Source organism: Psammomys obesus, unplaced genomic scaffold (assembly GCF_907164565.1).
Source record: "Psammomys obesus unplaced genomic scaffold, mPsaObe1.curated_primary_1811, whole genome shotgun sequence".
NCBI lineage: Eukaryota > Metazoa > Chordata > Mammalia > Rodentia > Muridae > Psammomys > Psammomys obesus.
In genome coordinates, this window is record NW_026585643.1 from 3,053,796 (window position 1) to 3,064,056 (window position 10,261).

Here is a 10,261-nt window from a genome sequence, read left to right on the forward strand (position 1 = left end):
TCTCTGCCTCGCAGGTGATCCCTCCCTCTCACACCCACTCCTACCAGGAAGCTCTCTGCCATGTTCAGATGACCTAGAAGGCCCTTACGGGCGCTCAGCAGATGCTAGAAACCTCCAAGTCATCTAGTCTCTGGCATTTTGTTACAAGATATTTGTGTAAGAAGACTTCCTCCCCGTTTTCTTTAAAAACAATCTTTTGACACAGGGTCTTAATAGGTTGCCCAGGTTAGCCTAAAAGCTAACCAGGTAGCCGACAATGACCTCTTCTTGCCTCCTAAATGCTGGGATTACAGGGGCCACATCAAGGTTAAGCTGCCTGAGAAGACTTTCTCCAGAGTTCTAGGAGCACCTGTCTCCAAGCTGACGGCACTAACCTCGGCCTCTGTCCATCTGATGTGAGGTCCAGGTGACTACACCCCCACAGAGTAACAGATACCTCCCCAGCAGAAACTTCCTAACACAGCGCACCTCTAGTGAGGATGGTGATGGCCCGGAGGCAACAGAAACCCACACAGACGCAGAGGCTGAAGCAACAGGCTTTATTGGAGTGATGACATTCATGTTTGCACTGCTCACGGCTGGTGGAAAAGGCCGTTTTAAAAAGTGTCTCATTTCCTTCGATTCCATCTGTGTTTAGCAAGCGGCAACACATATCGTCTAACGCACTCATTCCACCTTAAGAGCACACACTCGCTCACAAAAGGGTCCCCAGACAGGGTTAAACAATGTAACACGCCAGACCCTTTGCGAGTTCAAACTTCAGATACGTGGGCTGCCCATGTAAAGCTAGCTTTGTGTGTTTATTCCAGGTAAGGAAGGCCCAGTCATTAAAAAAATACTTTGTATAAATTCAGAGTCAGAACTAAAATATTCATTCCTATAAAAATATCTTACCGATAAAACTATTGCTTTCTAGATAAATGGCTCTTTATAAACAAGTTATATAAAATTTCAGGAAATACTAAGTCAGAGAGCCCTCACAGGACTTGTCAAGGTGACTTCAAGGTTCATTTGTCACCAGGTCACCAGGACTTTGTTTTCAGAGATGGAAATGTTGACTTACATTGTGTGTGAATCATTCAGGTGTTCTACAACAATCGAACTCAAGATCTATCTGCTATGAGTCGTTATAGACAAAGCCTTGACCTAGAGAGGGAGCTGTCAGATCCGTGCTGTCTACAGAGGGGGCACTCGGCTGGCCTACACTTGACCTTGAAATGCTTAACTTGGGAAACTTGTGATGGCATTTTGACCACTGTCTGAGATCAGCTCGTTCATTTCGTTCTGCTTGCTCTCTTTCAGGGCGTGGTTGGGGTGGCTTCTCTGCGCCTGGGCTCTTTTGGACCTCCTAAAACACAGTTTCAGCAGCAGGTAGCACAGCTCTGCCACGTTGAGCAGCATGCAAATCACAGAGGCGGAAATCATAAAAACGGTGAACACCGTTTTCTCGGTCGGCCTGGAAATAAAGCAGTCCACAAGGTTGGGGCAGGGTTCAATGCCGCATTTCAGGACCCAGGGCAGGTGGTATCCGTTGTAGAGGAAGTAGAACACGTACATGAAGGCGGCCTCGAAGATGATGCGGAAGAAGATGCTGCTGGTGTAGGTCCACCACAGGGACCCCTCGATGCGCACCTTCTGCCGCTTGATGTCCTCCAGGTCCTTAAACTCGTTCCTCTTCTCCCCACGGATGAACTTTCGCGCGGTTTCGTGTCTGTAGTAGGCGACATGCATGGCCACCAGGAGAGCCGGCGTGGACACGAAGATCAGCTGCAGCGCCCAGAGCCGGATGTGGGAGACGGGGAAGAAGTGGTCATAGCACACGTTCTTGCACCCCGGCTGCAGGGTGTTGCACACGAAATCCTCCTGCTCGTCACCCCACACCTCCTGGGCGGCCACCACGAGGATCATGACTCGGAAGATAAAGATGACGGTGATCCACACCTTCCCGATGCTGGTGGAGTGCTTGTTGACGCCCCCGATGACCGTGTGCAGGGTTCCCCAGTCCATCCTGCAGGGTTACTCCTGATCGGACGAAAGGAAGCAAGGCAATTACTGGAAGGTCCCTCTGAATTAACTGACCCGTACCACGGTGAAATTCCATGGGAATCTAGGCAGGTCTCAGCCGTCTATTCACAATGTTTTTCTGATAAGGAATGCCGTTAAAATGCCCATTCTACTTTTCGTAGAATGATTGGGCCTTTCACACACAGTATAAGTCACCTAAATTCAAACTGAACACAGGTCATATATTAGGATGGTGTTTGTCATCTTTCCAAGAACACAGGTAAGCCAACGCAAGCCCAAGTTTTCTTTCTTCACCTTCAAATACACACATTGTATCAGGTGGTTTTAGCCAAGGACTCAGGTTTTAGTAACTGAGCGGCTTCTCCAGGCCACAGAATTCAGCAAAAATCACTCATTGGAATGCCGTATTCTGGTTTCCTTGGCAGGCTAAGAAGAAACGATGCTGTTAGTTGACCTTGTGCAGTGTGTATTTATGTTTCTAGCTTGAATGGACCATCTGCCGCAATCATGTGCTCTCAGGAAAGTTAATATCTTCAACTACCTCCTCCAACAGAGAATCACAGGGTTTGACACAAATTGCTTCCTTGTTCTCTGGTGGAAACAGGCCATGTGTCGGCTGTCACTCAAAAAGCACGGGTCCCATTGCAGCCCAGGTCTGTCCTTCCTTCTGAAAGACTGATTTGACATCCAGAGAGAAAAAGATCCTCACTTCAAGCAGTGCTACTCAGCCTTCCTAACGCTGTGACCCTTTAATTCAATTCCTCATGTTGACTCTCAACCATAACATTATTTTTGCTGCTACTTCGTAGCTGTAATTTTGATGCTATTATGAATCGCAATGTAAATAATTGTGTTTTCCGATGGTCTTAAGTGGCCTCGTGAGAGGTTTGTTTGACCCCCAAAGGGGTCATGACCTCCACACTGAGAAGTGCTGCCCTATGGCACTCTCGGCTGTTACCGATTCTCTGGAGTGTCACATTTTGCATTCAGGGTACACTCGCTTCCCAGTCCTTCCATATTTGCTCCTCCATCCTTGTGCCCGCCCCTTCTCCCAAAAAAGTAAAAAATGAAAATAAGATTAACAGAAAGAAAGGAAAACTAAGTCCAATTTCTGTTATCTGTGTACTCACTGGAGCACGGTAAACCCTCAGTGGCTGCTCCTTAAACAGAGCTGAGTCCTTCCTCTCCCGCACCCCCTCCAGAAGCCACGAGGTGTGGAGAGCTGCGCTTCAGCAGCCCTGTCACATCTTTTAGGGGTTCTCTTTAGTGGTTTCCTGACTACAAACAGCCACTTCTTATCCCACATCACCAAGAAGAAAGAATTGGATGGCATGCTCTTAAAAAAAAGTGTGTATGAGTGTGTGTGGGGGTGACTGACCGACACAGAAAACCTTGAGGAGCGAGGGCACTCAGGCCGGTTTTCACCCACTTGGAGGGACAAGAGAGTCACCCAAACCCTTCTGTTTTGGTCTCAGGAGGACTTTCTCTTCTAAGTGGGCGATGAACGCTGGGACAAACACTGGGGAGCTTCCCCCAGTGTTGTTAACTGTGGTCAGTGTTGACTGTGGTCAGCTCTAACCATGCCTGGGCTGGCCACTCCTCACACTGCCCACCGTGCCCCCCGGGATGTCCTCGGCTGGACTAATTTTAGAGTCTATGCCTTTCTCAGAAAGCCACCAGGTTTGGGCTTACAGGGAGGCTGCCTATCTCTGCTCTTGCTGGGTCAGACAGTGGAAGCTGAGCTGCACAGCCTGGGGCTGAATGAGGGCATGATAGGGGGTAGCTAGAAACTTCAGGGTTTTGGTTCCAAGAATTTGTCCCCCTGACATGGGCCAGAACATCAGAATGTTCATAGTTCCAGAAGTTGATCTCATGCTGTGAGTACAAGAATGTTGTCACCAGAGCAGGTCCACCCTTAGAGCCACACTGAACCTGAGCTAAACGCTCACACACACATACCTGTGCCCTACCCCGCATAGGTGGTAAACTGATACGGTGATTTCAATTCAGCCTGGACTGAGTTAAAGCTGAAGGTTTTGTTTGTTTGTTTTTGTTTTTTGTTGTTATTGTTGTTGTTGAATAGAAGAGAAAAGAGGAACAGAATTCTATCATCAAGGACTTGTAAAAGTTGGAGGGATGAGGCTTCTCAAAAACTGATTCCATTGTTAAGATAGGCAGGTAAGTGTGGGGACCTGAAGCCACAGAGAGATGGGGACGACTCATATCGAAGGTTAATGGAGAGGCCTAAATCAATAAAACAAAAACAAAATGGGAAGGCAAAAGTAAAACACCCACAATATGAGAAGGAAAGAGAGATACTTGTGCCTAAATTGCAAAAGGTGACGGTTACAATCCTTGGATCATATGGCTATGGTTAACTTTTGCTGTTGTTTTTCTGAGTCAGCGTCTCATGTAGCCCAGGCTGGCCTGGAACTCCTGACTCTTCTGAGTGTTGGCAGGCGTGTTAATGCCTCACTCCGGACAGTACAGTTTTAATTGGTGACCAATAAGCCGTCACGGACAACATCTTAGGTATAACTAGTGTTGGTAGACATCTCATGACACCATCACCTGGCTGACCCTCACCGTTCCTCTAAAAACACACCGTAACTCTGCAGTTAAGTTAAGGAGAATCAGTGCTCTGTGTGAGGAGCGCTGCTGTCGGAGGACCGCCCTGAAGACACACATCACTTCGTGGTTCAGGGAAGATCCTGGCATTCTGGGATGCCTGTGGCAGTGGAGGCAGGCGGTGGAGTCTTGAATGAGGGTCTTTTATTTTACTCAGGGAGCAGCTGAGAAGCTCAGGGCAAACCAGTTTGAGGGTTTGGACCTTGGGGCACCTGGCAGTGATATTGGCAGTTGTAGCAGAAAGATTCAAACCTTGTGCTGATCTGAAACTGGGAAGCTTAGCGTTAACAGAAAGCTGGGGGTTTGGAAAACTGAAATAGGCTCTCCGTAAAGCTATGGTTCTCAGCCCCAGAAGCCTTTAGCTGGGTCCCACCCGGCAGAGGGGAAGCCATGGTGGGTTCCACAACCGAATTTATTAAGTGTCCTCTTGTATTTGCCATGTACTACATGCCCACAGTAAGTATCTCTGTGGTTAAAGAAAAATTCTACTTCATCGTAAGTAATAGGAATCATGAAAATTAAGTTTTGGTCCTAGCTATATTAAATTTCCCTAACTGTTGCTGCTGGGTCCTTGAGGCACATCAGTACGTGTGGCCTGTGGGAAGGCAGAAGTGTGTAAGTCTTGAAGTTCACGAACATTCTGCCAGAGCTGTCCCCCACGAGGCCTTCCTTGTTTAAAAATGTCCTCTCATTAAGCAGGTACCTCTGCCCCATACATGAGGCTTATCAAATAAGACCTGTCCCTACCCCCACCCCGGTGCTGCCATGTCCACCGGGCTTGAATGGTTCTGTTGTTAGCGGGCTGCTTCTCCGGAAGCTCTCTATCACGTGCCTTTGCTGTTGGTCACATGACTTATAGGAGGCAAATGGATCAAGGTATGGAAGGAACCACAGGGCTTGGATGAATGTGGAGGGGCTGAGGTCAAGAGGTCATGTTTTCTTTCTTAGAAAATCGGTCCCACATCCCTAGAAGCAGGACAGATAGAGACAATATGATGGCACTAGACCCACCGTCCCGGGCCTACAAGACTTTCTTCCTATCCACCTGCCACATAGTGGTGGAGGTGTAGGAAGACACCTACTGTTGTTTTCTGAATAGAAGACAGTCAATTTTCAATACACTCACTTTGATGTTAAGAGCTAAGAATTGAGCTGTTTGTAGTGGTATGTGCCTATATTCCCAGAACACGGGGAGCTGGACAGAATGGTTGGAAGTTCTGGGCCAACCTGGGCTACAAGATCTTGTCTCAAACAAATATTTCAGACCAAACAAAAACTACGAAGGAAAACCATCTCAATGATGTATCTAAACCTTTAAAGCAGAGTGTCTCAACCTTCTGCGACCCTTTAATACAGTTCCTCACGGGTGAACTCCCAACCATAAAATTATCCTTGTTGCTACTTTGCAACTGTAATTTTGCTACTGTTATAAGTCATAACATAAATATCAGATATTTACAGGGGTCTTAGGTGACCCCTGTGGAAAAAAGATCAGTCAACCCCAAAGGGGTAACAGAAGAAATGAGTGAGAAAAAGGGTCATTAGCACTCTCTGTAGCTCACCCTGGCCCTAGCTGGCTATACCAAGGGCATGAAGTGAATCTAAGCTAGCCCTTTCCATCAGTGAAATGGCTCTCACAGTTTCTCTGTCTAGACCATACCATTCCTGAGGGTGTCTTTCATAAAGCCTTGGGATCTACACAGCATTTTTCATGGGCCAAAACCAAGAAAGTAGAGGTTACCTTACAAGTGTTAGGAGTCAGTATTAGGGTGATGGGTAGTTGGGGGGTGTTCCCAAGCCCTACACTTCCCTAGTCATGACTTCAGCTCCTGGGAGAGTCTGGCGATTCCAGGAGAGTCTTCCCTATCCACGGAGCCCCATGAGGCATGGAGGTGGTGGACAACTGAAGATTAGAAGAGCTGTCCCTCGTGGCCTGCCTTTTCAGTGGGCAGAGGCACCTTGGCCTGACTGAAGACAGAAGCTCCCAGGAAGTTCCTGCACCCTGTCCCCAGTCGTCCTTGTAGGAACCCGTGACCTTGAGGCATCTTTTTAAGATGCTTTAGTTGGAGAGGAGAGGAAGAACCCAGCACTCCTCTGAGGAAAGATCACTAATGCACAGTAACTTCCCAAATCACCGCAGCCACCGGAACCCTTTGCTACTTGCAGTGAACAAAATCCCAGTTTGCTTCCAGGACCCAGTGGGGCCAGAGCTGATGGGAGGAGTCTTTTCAGTGAAAAATCAAGCTATTAACTCTTTCTTTGTACACCAGAGAGGATGGTTTAATCTGACAGCTTCCTGGCTTGCCTATACGGAACAAATAAATAGATATGCTTAGCCCTACAGATGTCACTTTACAAGAATGTGGTTACATTTAGGCTTAAGAAAGCAAATCACATGTATTTCTGGGATGTATTTAATTACAGTGCTCAGTTCGATCCTCATTCTTGATGCTGTGATTTTAGTCTTAAATATTTAACTCTAAAAATACAGCAATGAACCCCCTTTGCGGAGACAGCCTATTAGGAAGCGCGTCTGTTCTTCCTTTTCACGTTCCCAACAAGCTAGGTCTACTTTTGCTTCAGCAGTGATACAATTTCTTGATCATTTCTATACTTTTGCTCTGAGACGGGTCTTGCTGTGTATCTCTGATTGGCCTTGCACTGTTAGGGTGACCTCAAACTCATAGTGAATCCTCCTGTCTCAGCCCTGAAGAAGCTGTATGCCATAGTAACTGGCTTTTGAAAGTTACAGCATTTGAAGGTCAAGGACAATTTTATTAGCGCTGAAGAGAAAACATAGGGGGTGGAGGTGAGCTGAAAATGTTGGCAGCTGCCAGGAGGAGGGGATGGGGAAGGGGAGGGAAAGCCCTTCCTTTCGTGTTTGGTCAGCTTGCTCGGCAAGCAAGAGCTGAAACTTTCTACTTAGGAATTTAATCACAGCCGGCTCAATAATGCCATTTTAGCTCCACTGAGGATAGAGCCCAAACGAAATCCCTCAGCACACGGAAAGCTTTCTTTTTCTAGATCAATCTACAGTAGACTTTGAAGAAGAAATCGCTTGATGAGTATTTAATAGACCCAAGAGGAGAGCACACTCCTTCCAAGGCCCACGTGAGTCCTATACGCTGAGGGAAAGGAAACCAGGCAGAAGCAAAATCCCAAACCTGAGTCTCGTTCCCAGGGACTCCAACAGATTCCAGCTCCAGTGCCAAGGCAAGGTCCCTCTGCGAGGACTTCTGGCTTCTCCTCTACCCCTCTAGAAGTCAGCGGCGCAGCGACGGTGGCTCTCCACACTGCTCTGTTTATGGGTGGCAGTGAGATGATGGTAGCACCTGTTGAATGAAAAATAAAAATCATCGTCACCATATTCTTTCAAGTTCTGTGCAAGTTCACTGGATGAACTTTGTGGGTAGTTTTTCTTCATCACCAGATCCATTACAGAGTACACATGGATATTGTCCATTTGCTATGCTTTGTGCTCCCCTGCCCCATCAAAGGCTCTCTTCAGCATAGGTTTGTTTTTCTGTAACCATGACAACAATCATGACGATGATGACGATGATGGTACCATAGCCCAAACCTCAAACCCAATTTTCAAGTATGCAAAGAGTGGTGGAGTTTGACAAGCACGGCACAGCCACCCTGTCCCATACCAGGGTTAAAAAAAAAAAAACAACCCAAAAGTCTTTCTTTAATCAATAAATCTCTAGAAATCTCAGGTGACCCAAGAGACAACCTGATAGTCGGGTTTGAAATTTAATGATGCAAACCATCAGGAACTGTGATTTCAAAACAGTGACTAGCACTGCCATCAGGTTGAGGATTCGTATACCTTGTCAACATCAAGTCAACACCAGTGAAACTTTTGCTGTGCCTTTAAGTATAAGAATAGATAGTCCACGAAATTATGTTCCTTATTCTGTTTGATTTTAAAAAAATAGTTAAGTTCAACATCCCCTTTAGAGGCCTCTGAGCAGCTGCCTGTTCCCCCTCTCTCCAAACATTTCAATAAATGACTGTGAAGGCAGGGAGAGTCTCCTTGGGCCCAGTTCCACTCTCCCAGATCAAGCGACAGCTTCTAAAAACCCCAGCTAGCACACTGTAAGATTATGGCCTCGTGGGCCAAGAAACTCGGGTTGAAAACAATTCCTCCGGAATTGTGTTCCACTTAACCAATGCACCCAAACTCATAGTCTCTGGAATTTTTAGACTGACTCAGAACTGCATGGTGAGGATGTACAGGTCAGAATTCTTCCTATTGCTGGAAGATCTTACCCAGCTCCTTTCCTTCTCTTCCAGTGCAAAAGAGAAAAAGAAATAGGGAACAAAGCCACCATGGGAAATTACCTTTACTTAGCAATGGCCAGTGACCCAGGTTGGCTGGCCAGTCTTCTGGGTCTGAGACCCTGTGCTGAGGTGAATGGGAACCTTCCCACTGCAGTTATGGGACAGGCTAGCACCCAGGCAGATCTCTCCATCACCTCCTCCCCTCCTTGGCACTGTTCAGTCGGCGCCCCCCCCCCTCCCCAAAGACTCCGCTGGATCCAAAGAGCTGACAAAGCTCTCCACAGGGTCAGTTCTGAGCAGCGTCCTGCAGTTCTAAGGAAACTGCCCCAGCACAGGACGTTTTCTTCTAGAACACTAGTTAGACTCTGCTAGAACTGGGGCAAAGGAAGCATACCGTCAGCTTGAAGGAAAATAGGGCTGCAGCGCTAAACTCAGTCAGGCACAAACTGACTAAGGTAGCCCAGCTGGTGTCCCTTACCCAACTGCAGTGTCCACGGCTGTATGAAGGCCACCTTCTCTGTGACTCGAGGCCTGGTCCCCAGGAAGAGAAGGAAGCCCGAGTCTGCAAAACCAGATTGCAAACACCTGGGACCATGCTCATTCACCCTACAGGAAGTACTACTCGTGTCTGGACTTTTTAATCAGATGTGTCACCAATTACTTTTAATTACTATTGTGCACACAAGTGTCATCTTCGTTTCATAAGTTCCCGAGCCTTAATCACGCAGCCTGAATGGACATTTCTGCCCAAAACTTCTCCATTGCTCCAAGCCGGGGGGTTTGATTGAATTTAAACATCATTCCTTGTTCTGATTCTCTGCTCCCCAAATCCAAGCGGAACCGGTCGGTGACAGCCCAAAGCCAAGCAAAGAAAATGGGGAAAGGGGTTCAGTCCGGACTCGGGCCACTGTACCAACCTGATGTGTTTATAAAACCTGTCGTGCAAGTCAGAGGGGCAGAAGTCAAGCCAGACGAGCCCAGTTCCTGCAGCAGCGCGCGGGGGAGGGGGCGGCGCGGTGACAGCCACCGCGCAGAGGTTGCCGCTCGCGGGGGGCGCGCAGCGGCGGGATGCCGATGGGAGGCAGATAAGGATTGGGCAGCCCAGGTGCGGGCACCCACCGCGCCGCCCAGACTCTGCTCGTAGCCACCTGGGAGAGTCGCCACCCCCGGGACCCACAAATACGGCGAGGAAGGGGACGGACCTTCACCTTCCTTCACCTGCTCGGGGCTTCTCGGAGGAAGTTGGCGCTTACCTGCTCGGTGGGCTCCGGCTCCGGGCTCGCGGCGGCGCGCTCGGCTGCAGCCGGGTGCTCGGGCTGGC

At 48.2% G+C, this 10,261-nt stretch overlaps 1 protein-coding gene across 3 annotated transcripts; it reads right to left on the minus strand.

Annotated features, from left to right (window-relative positions):
- Positions 1-528: 528 nt before the first annotated feature.
- On the minus strand, positions 529-10,261 carry Gjb6 (gap junction protein beta 6). 3 transcript variants are annotated; one of them, XM_055617806.1, is made up of 4 exons: positions 10,194-10,258; positions 9,419-9,502; positions 7,818-7,985; positions 529-2,022 (listed from the first exon to the last, which is right to left on the minus strand). In XM_055617806.1, exon 4 carries the CDS (start codon positions 2,005-2,007, stop codon positions 1,222-1,224), a length of 786 nt encoding a protein of 261 aa, XP_055473781.1. In that variant the 5' UTR covers positions 2,008-2,022; positions 7,818-7,985; positions 9,419-9,502; positions 10,194-10,258; the 3' UTR covers positions 529-1,221. The 3 variants fall into 3 exon arrangements, with proteins under 3 accessions (XP_055473781.1, XP_055473774.1, XP_055473770.1); XM_055617799.1 differs by lacking the exon at positions 9,419-9,502 and having other exon boundaries at positions 10,194-10,261; XM_055617795.1 differs by lacking the exons at positions 9,419-9,502; positions 10,194-10,258 and adding an exon at positions 9,001-9,122.